Source organism: Apaloderma vittatum, unplaced genomic scaffold (genome assembly GCF_000703405.1).
Source record: "Apaloderma vittatum isolate BGI_N311 unplaced genomic scaffold, ASM70340v1 scaffold20648, whole genome shotgun sequence".
Taxonomy (NCBI): Eukaryota; Metazoa; Chordata; class Aves; order Trogoniformes; family Trogonidae; genus Apaloderma; species Apaloderma vittatum.
In genome coordinates, this window is record NW_009731518.1 from 77,908 (window position 1) to 95,820 (window position 17,913).

A 17,913-nucleotide genomic window follows, 5' to 3' on the forward strand; every position below is an offset into this window, starting at 1 on the left:
TTTTTAAATTTAACAAAAGAAAAATACTGCTTATCAAAAAGCGTAACTATCTAGGGTTTCTACAAAACTGAGGTCAAACAGGATACTCAGCAGCTTACACTGTGCTTATTGCAAAACTTCATTGCTTTATTCTTTAAAAACCCACTGCACTGAAATACCTTTTAATTTAAATCAGACAAGTTTGCCAGTTTACTCTCCTAGTTCAAAAAGCTCTAACTGAGTGTGTCAGAGATCAAGCTACTGAGGGAAAATAGGGAAGATCTAAAAAATCTGAAGTATTTTGGAGGAAAAGGAAAACCAAATCTGAAGACTGGTATTTATTTCTGAAAGAAGTGTTATCTATCAAAATTTACTGTTTCTCAGAGTTGCACACCCAGACAAGACATTTCTGATTTACAACAAAAGCACATTTTCTACAGAACACATTACAAGGGGGGGGAAAAAAAAAAGATAAAACTTCTTAGAACTACTGCCAAAAAGTAATTAAATCATGACATTTCACAAAGAAATAAAAGTTGTATGTGTTATTACTATCCCCTTTTTTAATGCACTTGGGTTGTAGAATCATTTCAAATATTGAGGTGAAATAGTCCTTCATGCTTAAAATGGAAAGATCTGTACACTCTTAACAGAAGCACAGAGAAGACGGTAATGCATTAGGTTTGATTGAAACTAAAGTCACTACTACAGAGATACATGCTACAAAGATGTACAGAAGACAAGTATTCTCCTAAGTGTAAATGATATCTGATACAGTACGAGGGCTGTAAATGTTGAGACTAGTTTGGAAATCTATTTTATATTTAAACCCAACTCTATGACGTTACTCAAGTATTACTGAGATCAGCAATTGGCTTTAACTTTTGAAATAACATAGTATCAAAATATACCATTGTCATTTGCTTTCACGTAAATTTAGTATTACATTAGAAAAGGGAAGATAGTTTGTTTGTTTTTAAAATGAAGAACAGAATGACAAAGTAATTCAGTTGTAGATCAGTTTAAATACCCAGCATAAAGAAATAAAATTGAGCTTTTTTTAAAACAAATTAATTACAGTGTGGCATGCTGGCTTTTATCCGTCTCCACGGCTGTAGCAATTTTCCAAAATACTTCTTTCGGTGATCTTTAAATTCTTAACACCCAAATCACTCTGGGCTTCTCCCCAAGATACTGTTGCCATACTGAGTGCAGAAGTTAGACCTCAGGAGAAGCCTCGGCATATTTCTGACGTGGGGCTGGGAACACACTTGGCTCCAGGAACAACCAGTACAGACAAGCCCAACATCACTGGGCAAAAAATAAGCAGAGTATGCTCTCATCACACTCCCTTGTCTGCCTGGCTAAATTGTTACAAACTTGGTGAAAATTCCTAAGCACCATTTTTGGCCTGATTTTGCATTTTTATGGAGATTTTGGCCTTCTTTAGGACACAATAACCATCTAGAATTTGATTATGCTTTGTACCACAGGAGGCAAGTATGAAGTGACTATCACAGGTAGCTGAATGCAAACAAAGCTTAACACTGTAAATCTAGATTACAACTGAGGTATTCTAAAACTTGTAAATTCATTTTGTTCAATATAAATTCAAATTGTTACTCTGAAGAAAGCCAATCAACTCAACTTGCACTATTTCTGCCGAGTAACCCAATAAGGGAAATTTTGAGAGTTTTAAGTAAGTGACAGCCATTTAACTAGACTTGAGAAACCAAGTATTTTTCACTCCCTACCTGAAAGGGGTTAATTAAGTAACTTTCAGTATTATCAATTCCTTACACAATTTCAGCCTCCAAGAAAGCACTCAAGCTCTCATCTTCTACATCATCTTTGTCCCCACAATTAAGTCTCTCTTGTCCCAAAGCTAGCAGCCCTCATTAATTTCTTTGTAAGATTCCCAGTGAAATATCCTGATTTCAGAGGCAGTTACAGGTTCTCCACAACTGTGGATGCAGCACAGAGGTGGGGAAGAAGCAATTAGAATCTGCAGATTTTTCTCATTATACATAAGCACTAGTCTTCTGATGCAAAGCCCAGTGAAACTAAGGGAGTAATTTTTCAACAACTTCCATGTACTTTCGACAAAATATTATATGAAGGATGGATCAGCATGTGTTATGCTCCAAAGTTAATTTTGAAAGCTCATGCTTAATTCTTGCTGCTCTTGTGTATTTTGGAGAGGATCCCGCAGACACAGAAGTCCAGAATATTTAGTAAAAAATGGGGTGAAACCCACTGGGATCCAGCCCTAGGCACTGGGTACTGCTACACTGCTAAAGAGGAAAAATAAACAGAAGTTGCAAGGACTTCTTCCTCAGTCAGGATTTAGCCCATGCTGCACAACAATTTTTAGGAGAATTGAGAAAGCCCTGGATCACCCTTTGTTTAAACACTGTTCACAATGTTTCTACAAATACATAAAAGGAAAACATCAATAAATTAAATTCAAAATAAAAAGCCACACTCAGCAGAAAACAAAACAGAAAGCCCCAAAGCGGTGAGAAGCACATGGCAAGTGCTGGCTGATGCACGTGATGGCAAACGTTAAGATGGTGTAAAACACGACTACGTATAAGAAGCGGATTCATGCAGTTAGCGCTTGTTCACCTGACTGCCCAACAGAATCAGCAGTGGAGAGAGCACTAGTGGACCTGGAATGACGTCGAGAAGCTGCAAGTAGAAGGAATGGCAACACCCACAGGATTAACACACATTTAACCCGAGACAGAAAATGCCACAATCCAAAGGGGATGCGCGTGACCGCAACCAGTCAAGGTGTGTCATAGTGACAGGGAGATGACGCTGTATGTGAATGCATAACAGATACAGTGCAAGCCCCACAGCGACGCCTCCGTCTGTCCCCCCCTTTCCCCCATGACTGTAAAGACAGTGCATGACAAAATTCATCTGTAACAGTCTCAAACCCAGCAAAGTTCGGCAAAAAAAAAATCCCAGTGCACATCAGTCACATTCCAGACCCACAGATCTGGAAGACGGCCGCCATGAGAACGTAGAGCACATAACTACAGAGCAGGATTTAGATGTCTCTGATCTAAACCCCAAAGTGAAGCCATGGTAAATGGTGAGGACTTGTGCTTGCAGGTATTTTTCCACAACATTCTAGCCTATGCATAAATAAAACAATGTTAACAAAGAGAATGAGCAACCACATAAGTAGAAAGAGTCATACAGGGAGGTCACCCAACCACTGCATATAGGTGTTTGGGTCAGGTTTCTTTTCCAAGTGAATACACGTACACACATACTGCAGCTACCCAAGTCTCTTGCTTTTAACAAATTTTGCGTACATGCTTCTTGAATTTAAGTACAGATATGCACAGATAATCTGAATATGCACATCAGAAACTCATCTAGAATTACACCACATGTACACAAAGTGTTAATAGCAACGGAGCGCACAGTAGCAGAAGAGATGAAGCCAAATATAGCTCCCACTTCAATTCCCAGTTGTCAGCAGCACATCAATCACAAAGTGCCTTTGGAGAGGTTTTCAGTTCTTGGATTCAGTATAAAGGCAAGTTCTTTATGAAAGCAAAGGGAAAGCTGGTCCAGCCATTTCCGAACTGCAGAAATTTAGGTTGTTTAAAAAGGTTTTCCCTGTGTCTAGCAATGACATGCTCACCAAACTCAAAGCGACTGACCCAAGAAACTGATTGCTCATTTGGGCAATTCATCACCACACACTGACTGAAGGCCTTGTTGCTTTAACATTATTACTAGTACTGTCAAGAAAATGAAAAAAATAAAGCAGAATCACCTTCTAATACAAATAAGCTTTGTCAATTACGCATATACATGTGCAGTAGAAAAATGGTAAGTCTTCTGTTCCAGGCAAAGCATTCATGAACACAAATATTAATATTATAAAATAGAAATCAATGAAGTGAGAAAAATGAAATTTGTTTTTTGCCAGCTTGACTAAAAACTATTAAAGTATATGCAATGTAGTCTTTAACTATGGAGAACATATGCTTTTATTCAAGAAAACAATCCCACTGACACTACAAGTAACTCATTAAAAATTTGCAGAATCAGTGCAGGATTATGGGCTGAACCTCACAATTAAGACTCGGAGCTCGCAGTTACTTTCTCCCAAGCCATCCACCGAGCCCCTGCGGCCACTGTGGGACCAAGGCCCATGAAGAAACAGGAACAACCAAAATTAAATAAAATATCACATCTCTGCAAGGAGGCTGAGTAGAGAGTGACTCTCTGCTGGCATTTCCTAACATAGGAAGGAAGACGTTTGGTGCACAGAGGTGCCCATCTGCACAGCGGCCCCAAAAGCAAGCGGTGCAGTGTGCAAGGTCAGGAGGTCGGTGCTGACACTGACCATAATACCATTAAGTGCAAGAATTCTGTTGTTTACATGTAGCTGGCTTAAGCATAACTCACTAATATACGAGTTAAGCATTATGAACAAAAATAGACCATGCACAGTAGGATTACATTATTTTAGTATTAATGCAAGATTAACTGGGTTCTAGAAATATTGTAATAGAATCATATTGTTTTGGCTTAAATTGATATATGTTTCTTTCAGCTTAATTATTACATATAATTAATACGTTCACGAACACATTTGAGTTTAAAGCATTTCAATGAAAACATAAGATAAAAAAGACAATAAGATAACAACTATACCGGGCTACTATTACTTTGTTACTTCCTTCCCATGTTATTTTAATGGCCTAATAACAATGTATTTCTAGAAATGCATTAATCTTCAGGTAATTAAATATCATGATCTAAAATGAAATGACCCTCTCCTCACACCAAAGTTTGTTACAAACAGTGCAACAGACATACATAACTGAAATTTTATAGTTAATGTACAAGGCAGACTCAGCAGCAGCGGTGGTGTACGAAAGCCACACCAACTGTGATTTTGGTACACTGCATTTCTTTTTCAAGGGCTAAAGACAGTATTTCAATTAATGTATTTTAAATAAAATAAACAAATTACAGCACAATGACATAGAACACTGACCCTTAATTCCAGCCTGCTTATACGCTTTGGCTGGAGAAGAAAAGCTTCATCTAAAATTGAAGCTAGACAGACTATAAAAACGAGCTACAGTTGCACACCTACTATCCTTTTACAGCTCTGGTATCAAATCAGCTTCATTTAATCAATAAAAAGTTCATATATTTAAAGAGCTACAAACCAAGTTCCAAATGTTAAGCTGAACTCCTACCATTATATTATTTTACAGCTCAAAATAACGAAGTTTTGAGCCCCAAAGTCTCTCTAGTATTTTGATGATTCCACTCTACACCATTGAAATCAATGGGATTTTTGCCAGTGATTTCATAGGGATGAAGATAAACAGCCTCTGCACTGATAGCAAAGTCAGTAGTGAGAATGTCTACACAAAGTTAAAGGATTATTTCAAGTACAGTATTATTTCAAGTACAAGAATCGAACAGGAAAATTTTGCTCATCTGTCTACATTTTTCATAACCTTTTCTCACTATTGGATTAAAGTTGCAGAATTAATCTCAAAGTACTACGTTCCACTTACTACACCATGTATCTGTATCACTATGTACAAAATAGATCCTGTAATTCCATTCTTCAGCCTTGATGAAATTTATAAGAGATTCTTTCTCCGTTTTAATAGCACATACACAACTATGAAATTATGACATAAATGAAGAGGGCCTGGAGATCAACTATATTTCATTTCCGAGATGACAACTCTTTCATACAAGTAATGTATTTGGTTGAATTTATGATATGGTATTTGATCAGAAACATTAACTATTCTGCTTTCAGCACTGCGCAGAAAATCTTCGGCATGTAGTAAGCATAATGAGATTTTCTATTTGTACTGTACACTTAAGCTGCACGTTAATGATGTTCCTTTACAATCCCAGCCTTTCCATGAATTTAGCTTGTTGGAAAAAGTTTCCCACAAAATAGCATGGGTAACTTATCTCATGATTACAAGGGTCGTGTGAAACCTCTGCAAAAAAAGAGCTATTTCTATTGAAGGATATAGTATAAAAATGATATTGTTACTGTACCTAGCTGTAAAAAAAATCAGATTATGAATAATAAGAGTCACTCAACAACAGGCTACGATCCTATCAGCTACTTAACTGTGACCTAGAAAATAAAGGCTTGCTCTCCCATAAATTTCCATCAGCACAGCAGCCCCATAACAAGCTGATTTAATGAAATAAAAATTACAGAAGTTCAAACTAAACTATTTTCCTGCTAACAGTGAAATGCTGAGAACCAGAATCGAAGCATGCAGAAGAAAACAGAAGGGAAACAGGGTTGGAAACAGGGAGTGTGTCAGGAATCCAACAGGGGACGGAAACGAGCTCATTCCACCTGGCAGTGTTTTGAAAGGGCAATCAGAACAAGGGGAAAAAGGAAAAAAATATTGACCCTTAAAGCTCCAATGCCTACATGTACTCACCAAGTGGAGGGAAGCCCCGAGCAGGGCTTGTATCTCGACTGCTCTCACGGCTGGTATCACGGCTGCACCCCTGACTCATGCTGGGTCGGGGGATACGACTGCTCCGTGCTAGCATGCAGCATGGAGAGTTTCAGAGAAGGTGAACAAGTTTAATGAGGACAGAAAGCTCAAAGTCAAGTCACATTTCTGTTAGTTACGGTAATTATTACATCAGTAATTATAATTTGCGGGGAGCCTGCTCAGGCTCTTTACAAACCAACTACCTTATGTGCTGAGCTGTGTTTGTGATGCGAAATTTTCAGCAGCATTAAGTGTCTGGTTGAGAGTCTGCTTTTTTCTTAAGTAATCCAAGTTTTGTTATTCAAGTAGAGCAGGAATCTTCAATCATTTAGGGGAGCTCTACTGTTACAAAACATGCAAAACATGAGGCTGAAAGAAACCCTTCTGGAATATTTTTCCCTTAATTACAAGATAAATACCCTTCTAGTAAAAAACAGCAGGTCAAAATTTTTAAAAGTAGTCACTATATCAATATGCTATTTTTACATAGATTTGCCTTTCAGAAGGATAGTTTTGTCATGAACAAACATCCTAAGGAAAAAGGGTGTACTGTACAGACTTGCAGAGATATTTTTCTCCAACGAAAGATACTGAGAAAAGCATTTAGACCTTGGATACCTGAAAGACAGGTTAAGAAGTGGTTTGAATTTTAAGATGGCAATAGCTTCAGATCTTTAACAGAAGCGATCTCTGCTCCTCAAACACTTCTAAAATCTTACATCCATCGTTTTGTACGCACACATATTGAGACTTACGTGCACTTAAGGGGAGCTTTGAACTATATTCTTTATTTTGATAAAACCTACCTCAACAACATGCTTATCTTTGGTCTGGCAGTCATCAAGCACTCAATTTCCCACAGCCTAACAAGGCTCCTGTCTTTGTCACAGGAACTCATCAGAGGTACGCTATTTGTTTGTCCAAACACAAAGCAGAATGTAGAAGATTAAGCTGCTTTTGCAATGAAAAGCAATCCTGCTGACTGTAGCTCAAGTTCTGTCCGAGCAAGAAAAACAGAGCTTGGCCCCTAGAAGGTTGCTTAACATCAAGGATTTGAATTTTTATTCTATAAATTGAGCTTTTTAGGTATTTAAAACTGCATCATTGTTCTGCAAATTCTGTGTCATTTTGATATGAAAGATATTTGCAGAAAGTTATTTAATAAGCTTTATGCCCAGTAGAGAATACAGTGTTTTCTTAGGCAAAATAATAGCCGTTAATTGTCATTAATTTACCTTGAAGAATTTAATTTCTAAAGAGGGATTTCCTTTGCTGTTTTGAAAAGGCAGTAGCACATTTTAAGTGATTGGGAAAAGTCTCTGAGGAACTTTCTCATGCACAGAGTAAAAATCTAATCTACTACTATTTGCATGCTTCAGAATATATATATATTCTTATAAGCCTCTATTGGTTTGTATACAGGACTTAAATGCCTGGACACAAGCTAATAAAGTCCCTGTACGGTGCTTCTGTGGGCTCATATACACTGGGTATATTAGTGTCCTTTCAAGCAAAACAGTACAGAACAAAATAGAAACCTTCATGTTTAGGCTTTAAAATTCAAATGTAGACTACTGCCAGATGCTTGGTTTATCAAATCCCTCCCAGTTTGCAAAACCTAGCTTACATCTCTCAGACAAATTAATGGTTCTGATAGTTGACCTTTGATGTCAGACAGTACAGGATGAGCTATTGACCGAGTTAATTAAATCATGACAACGTCTAAAACTTCTGAGTGAATTAGACGGTCTTATAGTAAATAAGACAGACTAAATTATATGAACTGGATGAAATTAGGGTCCATGAGTACAATAATCCCACCTCAGATGTACAAGGAAAAAAGCTGGCAGGTGAACTACAGGTGAAAGTAATACTCTAAAGTCTTCCACACAAATACTTGCTTGAAATTGAGGACTCACTAGAAGCAAACATCTCATTCTTGGGTCTCATGCTTATATGTAAATAATGGCAGCCTTCATATCAGGTTTGCACAAGTAGTCATTTCTCTTAAGTAGATAATATGTGTCACTTTTTTCTGTAATACAACCTTATTAACACCAGCAAAGGCTCTTTAGAGAGGGAGAGATGTGAACAGTTAAAAAACTTTAATGGATACACAGTACATTCTCCTTCCATAACAGCTAACAGCAGCAGCATGAAGTGTGAAGAAAATGCACTTTAGGTGCATGAGAACAGACTAGCAGCACAATGCCACAGATGAAGCACAATGCTGACCACACAAACAGAGCGCCCAAAAACAAACACTGGGAACTTCACAAGCAACGGTCAAACAAAAGATTTACATGTTACTGGATACAAATGCAAAAGCAAGGAAAATAAAGAATGGACTGAAAAGAACTGAATTATGATCTGTTGTGGACTCCCAGGCACCTGCCTCACGCTTTTGCTGCTGTGTTGTGTAGAAGCTGCTCAGAGCATTTTCTTTGGGCGCTGCCAGCAGCATTGTCATTTAAGATGAGTCTCTCATACTGTCACAGCCTGTCTTTGCAGCACAGGCAGCAAAGGCAGAGAAGACAGACACAAGTCTCAATTTCAAAATTCCCAACCCCTCAAAGTTGGACAGAAATTAGATATATGAGTAACAAAATTGATGAAAGCAGGATGAAAGCAGTGTGTCCACAGCCAGCTCAGGACTGAGAGCTAGGACCAGTGGGTTGTTTTCAGTAAAATCCTAGATCTGTCCTGTGCGTCTAAGTTTTACCAATTTCATCTGGAAAATCAGAGCAGCTGGACACAGTTCACATCATTATGAAAACACACTATTAGGCTGACTTACACCAATGGGACCCAACAGATGTGAATACTCGATAGTGCCCCTGTTTACCAATCTACCACTTGGAAGAAACCTCTATTTCATTAGGGCATGACTTTTAATGATTCTTAAGTGGAGACAAAAAAATCAGCAGGTGCTTCCTTTAAAAATGCTTGTGTGGATGTAAGAGCCTGTAAATGCTGCAAAAACAGGCAAAGGAAAGCTCCGCAGTGGGGTACAACCAGTAGAGGCAAGTCAAGAACTGCCTTTAGCCTTCCAATAACCACACACAGCACAACCCCAAGAGAGAGGGTGCTGCTGCATGAAACTGATAGCCAGCTGCGCCTGCTCTGCTTTCTGGAGAATGACAATCTGGAATCTCTCACTCCTTCAGATCCAACTGTGCCACATAATCTGCTCAGCATCCCAAGATTTAGCTTCAAGCAGATAACTTTCAGTCCATGAGTCCACGGTTCATGAGTCCATCTCCTCCTTTTCTGAGATCTCCTTCAAGCGGCCCAAAGAAAACCTCAAGATAAAGTGAATTACACTCTTCCTTCCCCAACAGGGTATCACCACTGCGCAGACAGCAAAGACAGGCTTAAAACTGAAAAGCACCACAAAGCAGGACCACATAGGTGACCATGTAGGACCTCAGGATGCCAAAAGTGCCTTGTTGTGCTGCCTCTTGGAAAATAATGTATTACTACAAGGTTTCCAGCCTAGGAAAGGAACATAGCTCGTGGATACGAGTGGTTATCATGGAAACCTAAACTAGCAGGCAAGACAGTGATGCTAACAGGCATCCATAAGCAAAGGCTCTATTAGCTTGTCATTGCCCCAAAAGGGCCTGAGAAACTCTTGTGGATTGTTCCTGTGTGAAGCCCAACTGCACGCAGGGACCCACAGTCCGCACACTTCATCCTGGGCACACACATCAGTCGGGCTGCAGCTGCCGGTCACCCCTCCAAAAACTACAGAAGTCAATGGATGAAGCGGATCCAGGAATTACCCATTTCTAACAGCCTGATCTGCACAAGGGTTCAACACCCGCTGCAGTGTGACCACAGACTCAAGAGATGTTTCAGCCCATGGGATAAGCACATGTGCATCAAATACATCAGTTATCCCACAAAGCCTCTTGTATGTACATTTGACTTCGTATGTGTGCTCAGGCACCTTCTAAACCAGACTCTGAAGAAGTCTATCGACATGCTTAGGACCAAGGTGAGTGGGAGTCTAATGAAATGAACAAATGAAACAAATGTCAAGGAAAGACAGGGACTGAAGCAACACAATAAAAAAGCATTAAAAAATACTGTTAGCTACTATGTTATAAAGGAATAAATACAATGGGATAATGGTATAAAGATGGCAGCTCAAAAGCTATCTCTATCCAAGCCAATGTTACCATTTTCAAGATCCAGTAGACAGAATGTCTACCACTGAGCAGTAAAGGCAACACAAGTGTCAGACTCTCCTCTTCCTGTAACAGCCGGAGAGAACAGGCTGTGGCCATCAGCCTGGGAGGGGTGCGGAAGCCACACACCTCATAGATCTGTTGGAGCTCTCTCCCACTCCCAAAGAACAAGCACTTACTGTGATCGCTGGGAGCACATCAGCACAAGATACAAACTACACTTTCAAAAGAATCCAAGGCTCCCATAATATACTCAAAAGCAGGCAACCCAAGAGTGAGGATTCTGCACAAGGCAATTTTCTCTCAGATGCTCAAGACTTTTTGAAATCAGAGTACACAATGTGATGATCAGCTTAACCATGTGTGATGGCATTCTCCATTGTTCTTCTTTTCCTACTAAAAAAAAAAATGTTCTTCTGCACAGTGATAGCACAATTACCTCAAATATTTGGGGAGGTACTTTACATTTTAGAAGCAACAAACAGAAAAGCATAATGTATTTATACAGAGGCCATAAAATAGATCAGACATAAGAACATTGAATTTGGAAAAAATAATCACAATGAACATGCAATATGTTCTATGAATCGTAACAGCATATGCACTCAGGTGCTTTAAATTCATTTCAATATACTTCAAGAATAAATAAGATGGTTTTCTGCTAACAACATACTCTAAATAAAAAGGTAGCTTAAATGCAAAATACAATTGCTAAGGCAATAGTAAAAAAATTAATTCACAACAGTAGGGCTATGATTTCAATCAATTCTGACTTAATACTTTGGATACAAAATAATTTAGTAACAGTATTATTTAAAGTGTTCTTTCTCTACGTAGGCTTCAAACTTATGAAAACATTTCCATTTAAAAAATAAAAACGACAGTTACTTGTTCGGACAGTACACTGAATACCTTTTCACCTCAATTCAGATATATAAAAGTTTATATATAATAATGCTTACTCACCTGACTTTATAAAAATGAGTCTGCTGATAAATTTGAAAATAGACACTATTATAGACTATTTACACAACAGTCAGAGAGACAAGAATTTTGGAATTGGAACAACTAAAGAGAAGTCTAAAACGCTGCCTAAAAAAGTGGCTCCAAGGTATTAAAGGATGAGAGATGCAAACCATCTAAGCTGTAAAATTTCCAAAATAATCCAAGAAGGTGCTTTTTGTCCTTCCAACTCACTGTAAAGATTGTTCGACTCATTTTAGGACTAAGCTGCTGATGTCAAATGAGATATTTTTGCTGTGATAGTTATTCGTGACAACCATTTTTGCTGCCTGATCTAATAACATCACTCATGTTGCATTTCAAACAGAAGCCAACTCATGACATCTTTAGGCCTACTTTGAACCTATAGCTCGACCTGGAAAATTAAAATTTCTCTCCTACAAACCACAATCACATTAACTTGCCAGCTGAAAAACTCAGAATAATGACAGAAACATATACAGGTTCCTAGCCAACAGGCAACTCCCTCCTTCAAACACACTGGTCAGGATGTCACTGCAGGGACTATTCTTACCTAGTCCTATTCTGCTGGGACTCGTCTCTCGACTGCATCCCTGGCTCCGAGGGATCTTGCTGCGCTTCTCTGAAGATGATGGCACCGGCTGGACTCTGGATGCTCCACCACTCAGGCCACCATAGGCGCTTCCTAACAGCTTACCCGGAGAGCTAGACCGGCTACCAGCTAGAAGAGAACCAGAAATAAGGAGGAAAAAAATTAAAATATTAAACGTCCCAAGATTTTAAATACTTTGACCAAAAAAAACCACAAGCAAACCACAGTTAGCTCTATCTATCTAAGAATTTGATCCAAATCATTCAGAATACTAATAGGAGTGCTTCCCCATGGGCTTTCAAGAAAGACTGAGGAAAGCCCATGGACAATAAAAAGACCAACATCAGCAACCCTGCCTATATGAACCACGGTGCCCAGCTGGGATCAAGACCAAAGCAGACACTGCAGTGTCTGAATACTCCAGCTGGCTTCATGTGAGACTACGGACGTGCCAGGAGCAAGCTTGCTGCAGCAGCACAGAACTCACAGGCTGCTGCATCTCCTCACAAAGCAACGCAAATTATCCTCTGTAGAGAGATGCACTGCAGCGTCTCAGCTTCTGGCACAGGTAACCTGCTGCAAAGTAGCTCAAGTATCTGCATACCACACTGCAGTGGTGGCACTGCTTTCCTGCAATAATTCAGTGAATTAAAAAAACCACAAACATTTGCTAAAGAAAGTGAGCCTGTCATATTTATAGAGATGCTGTCTTATTGAGTTAAACCCAAGCTATTTAGTTATTTTTCATCTGGAGAAAATTTTTAGCCAACTGAGTAGTTGGCCTGGTTTACTCTTCCTTGTCTGTCTGAATAATCCATGGCAAGCTTACATTTCTTCTAAACCATATTGTCTGCAAGATATTCTACAAATCAAATTTATTTACACATCCACATTCCAGCTACAATAGATATTTGTACCTAATACAGTCTTACTGTCTAAATTCAATGAGTTGCATAAAGCTTTTTTCATTTTTCCCCCCATGGATCTTCATTTGGCAAGTTGTTCAAAAATTAAATAATGCTATCTTAAATGTGATCATAAAAAACTGTGCGAGTAATAGATTCAAGACTCCTTTTTGCTTCTTCAGGTATATATAAGGCACTGAAAATTTGCTGCCGATATTGCCATTCTTGACATTCAATTTTTTTTGCTCAAACAGACAAGAAAAGGATGTTTGAAAAGGCTGCAAGAACATACTTTGGCAAGCTCACATTCTGAAGCAATATTCATGCTGGTTTCCTTTCATCTCAAAACTTTCAGTTTCAGATACTGCTATGACTAGCAACAGTTAAATATTGTTCTCCTGTCTTAAGATAAGCAAATCTATACAGCTCAAGAACAATACCATAACAGACTTAGTATTTTAACTTACTTGCCCCCCCAGCAATTTCTTGGCCAAAGCCATTCTGAATCAATTAGATCATATACTCCATTACTGTACATGCTGCTGGCTCTGGCTCCAACGTCCCTCCCCTCCCCCAAGTGAGAATACTTGTGACAAATGTCAGTGTCACACACAGCATCCACACCCTGAAACACAAGGCTCCTCTCAGTTGGCTGCTGCAATCACTGATGTCAGCAGGGTTGCACTGAAGGAATTGGAAGAAGAATTTAGCACCTGAGGTTTAAGCTGAGGCAACGATTCAGCTTCAATATGCAGAAAGTATCCTTACCACGTCTGATTACTATAAGAAAGCAAAATCACTTGCCATACACATTTGGATTTATGACTTTAAGAAAATGCTTTTTAAGCCTCATAGCCAGCAGTGAGGGAAGCTAAAAGCTTAGCAGTTAAAAAATGCGAAGGAAATAACGTGAGAAAGCAAGAAAGGGAAAACATGTCTTACCACCAGCAGGATTAGCTGATCTGGATCCTTGATTATGAGGGCAGACCAAAGGACAGGCAAAAAGTGGATTAAAAGACAGCAAGACAATACAGCGTTCAGCATGCGGTTTATGCTATACACAATACAGACAGATTTATTTACAAACATGTCACTCCTGAAGCCTCTGTGGAACGCAGTGAGTTATTGTGCAGATACAACTAACAGTTGGCCGAGGTTGATCAGCTTCTTAGCTAAATGTCAACCAACACGCCAAAACTCAAGTTCTGCTCCAAATTAAAGCCCAGCCCAATCTGTAAAATTGCAACTAGGTTATCCACTGTGTGGACATGGAGAATTTGGTCCCGTGACTGTATGACACTCAAATTCATGTTATTTTATGCAAGATTTGGCTTAAGGATAAAGATCATACCTGTTTGGGCTAGGCTGGAACCAGGGTTCAACAAACTAGACTGAGGCTGCAAGTTCAGATATGAACATCCTAAAGCTTCTGAAGACTTTCTATAAATAAATTAAGCCCATAACCTTTGAAACCTTTGGATACTCAACTATTCTTTAAACACTTCTGAGTCTGGTCTCATTTTGCCTGATCATTTTTACCAAACTAGGTTCAGGAAAAAAGGTAATTTCTGGCTTTGGATCAGTTTTAGGTTCAAAACTGAAGGAATCAATTCAGATCAGCATACCAAAGCCCAAAGTCCTTGATGACCTCACTGTAAACTTTTTCATTTTGCTCCATCCTGAATATAATACTTCTCTCTTCAGCTTTCTCTGCCTAACACGATGCTATAAACTGCTTCTCCATCCCTCCGGCATGACAGAGCAAAGCAATGAGAGAATGACCAGAAAAGGGCTTTTGAATAGGAGCACAAAGCAAGACAAACAGGTTGTTCCACAAACCGCATCTCCTCTAACCCACAAGTTTGAAACGTCCTCAAAACACATGTGCCTTTCTCCCTCTCCCCAATTCCTTTTAAAAGTTTGGCTGATAAAAGCCTCCTTAGATAGACATGACAAATATGCAGCAGTACCACACGTTATGGCTCCTATGGGAAAACTACATCTTGCCAGGAAGCTAGAGAGTGCAGATGTGTCATGTGAACCAGGGAGCAGAATCATCTCCCCCATATCTACAGGTAATGTCCTCTTTTAAATTGATGCCAAATCCCATTAACTTTAGACAGCTCACATGTTACACATACAGAAATAGAGTCACATAAGCAGGAGAAGCTTGGCTAGGCAAGAACCCAGACAGCTGTCAGCTACAGACACAGGGGGTGTCTCTGTGGGACCCAGTGCAAGTTTAGTCCTACACGTCACAGTGACATGAAATTCTGCTGCACAACTGGTTAAAAAAAAACTGAAGAAAAAACCCCCCCAAAAACCAGCAGCAACTAAGTACTCAGATTTGGGACCCTATGTGTCCACAAGTCCATCCATAGGCTGAGTGGAGATTCGCTTTGGTAAATGTCCATATGCTATTAGCAGAAGTGAGCCCAATCCTGATCCGACACTACTATAATTCAAGAGAAACGTATTAATAACTATTTGTTCTGCTCCCTCAGAAATAAAACACTTCTTACGCTGGGACTGGGAAACCACTTTAGCCCGGCTGCGGCCTCGGGTATCGGCAGGTGTTGAGGTGGCACTTGTGGCACTGCCAGAGCTCTGTCTCCTTGTGCGAATCCGACCTGGAAGAATTCAAAGACAATGAGACTGTTAATAGGTTCCTTTTCAAGCTAACCTAACACACTGTTCTATCCTTGCAGGGCTGCTCTACACAGAATTAACCAGGGTACAGAAGAATTTGACAGGGAGAGGCAACATCTCATTAGACTGGCTGAGACACAGGAGAGAGTACAAATAGTCTCGGTCCATGAGTCCAAAAAATGTCTTTGCTTTCTGTAATGCCATCAGCCAGTTAAAAAAAAAAAAAAAAAAAAAAAAAATCTCTACAGCCTTTGCCTCTGCTCTATTTACAAAGGATCAACAACAAAAATTTCAAGCTCCTAATTGCTGCTTCCTCTATCAGATTATTACTTTCTGACAAGGCGATCACCCTTTCAGAGATGGGACTGACAGCTGCCCCCACAAATTCCATTGCTGGGATTTCCAATTAGCAGTTTGGTGCTTTATACCCTGCTCTACACGCGCAGGCTCGCACACACTCCTGCAAGAGTCTGTCAACACAGTCTGGCTACGCTTTTATGTCAGGCTTACTGAATTTTCCCTGCTGTTTTCAGATCCCTCATATTTATCCTGAGATCAGTGTAACTTTACTTGTAATGGAGAGTCCCATTTAACACAATCGACGCTGTGGAAAAATGATTCTGTGTGCCTGTTCTTTATTTAAGTGGAGAATGGATATTAAATCTCAAAAGTGTTCTTGGTCCTTTTTCTGTCCTTTCCTCTTGAAAAAGCCACAGAAATTTGAGCTAGAAAAGCTTACAGGGTCATCAGTTCACCCCCTTCCTGGGGCAGGGCTCTTTCCTACAGAATGTTCTTTCCAGTGCTAAGCTTCAATTATCTGTCTCTAGTTAATGGGAAAGAAATGATAATTAAAAGCAACACAAAGAAAGCCTCCATCAGTACTTTTCAACAACTCTGTTCTCAGCCAAATCTGAAGCTGTTTCTCAGGACTCATGCCAGTGCTATCCTGAATTCAGAGGATGACTTCAAGTTTCAGGCACAATAATAAAAGGAAATAAACACAACAGGTAAGAGAAGAGTCTAGACAAGTGCACTCGCTGGTTATAGATATTCATCTCCTGCGCTTTGTCTCCACCATAAGCACAGAGAGGAATACAAACAGGGACATACACACTTCCCACACTCCAAAAATAAATAAAAATAATTACTTCACATAAGGCACACATGCAGGACAAGACAATGGCAAGTAGCCCAGGCTGAAAGATTGAAAGCCCTGTTCTTCTCTGAGCTCTCAAAATATATGTAACATGGTCTGCAAGTTCCTGACAGACCCAAAGTCACAAGAAGATGTTTAACTTTGAGAAGAAAGCCTAGACTTGTCTGCAGGAGAAAAAGCCTAGAAGACAGCTGTACTTCAAACCTCTCCACCAGCATCTAGTTTTAAAATAGCTCAGCAGGCAAGATACAAGTACCTATATTCAAACAATCGTTTGTAGATGAAACATAGAAGAAATCATTCGCATAGAACTGGGAAAATATAGTAAGAAAAAAAAAACAACAACCACTTTTTAACCACCGGCTTAACTAAACAGGCCTTGAGCACACCCAGGTGGGTCCAACAGTCACAAATCTGGCTGTTAAGGTCTTCATTTCACCAGCAAGGCTGAGCATCTCTGCTCTAGGACATTATCTGCCCCCTACAAAGGGTCAACCTGGCACACAACAAACAGCAGGTCTGGAGCTCTTTGCTGGCCCATTCCCACCCCTCGCGGGTTTGGCACAGGCACAGCTCCGCGCAGGTGGGCAGAGCCACCCTGCGACTTGTCGTGGAAGGCCCTGGCACTGCACAAAGTCCTGGCAGGTAACTCAGGTTGGAACTGAACCGCACACACAGAACAGACAGTACTGGAAAACATGTTTAGTGGTGTGTATGGGCCACAAACCGGTGAGCAGGGACTGCTATCTCCTCCTTTTAGGCCACTCAAGATCCTCAAAATTTTCTGTTCTTCCTGCATCTAGAGATTTATTTTTTTTTTCTTTTATCAGCAGGTGACTAAGAAGGAGAAAACTGGGACAACATGTAATAAGTAACTCTCCCACCTTAGGAGATACAAAGCTTGAAGGTTTATATATATATA

General features: G+C 39.7%; 1 protein-coding gene across 1 annotated transcript in view; it reads right to left on the reverse strand.

Annotated features, from left to right (window-relative positions):
- Window positions 1-15,816, reverse strand: part of CLASP1 (cytoplasmic linker associated protein 1) — a gene marked incomplete at its 5' end in the record, with an annotated part of 68,748 nt that extends 52,932 nt beyond the window's left edge. The window contains 4 exons of the mRNA XM_009875217.1: window positions 6,453-6,560; window positions 12,243-12,410; window positions 14,129-14,155; window positions 15,709-15,816. Coding sequence (XP_009873519.1) covers window positions 6,453-6,560; window positions 12,243-12,410; window positions 14,129-14,155; window positions 15,709-15,816 — 411 coding nt within the window. The remainder of the gene's footprint in view (window positions 1-6,452; window positions 6,561-12,242; window positions 12,411-14,128; window positions 14,156-15,708) is intronic.
- Window positions 15,817-17,913: the final 2,097 nt, after the last annotated feature.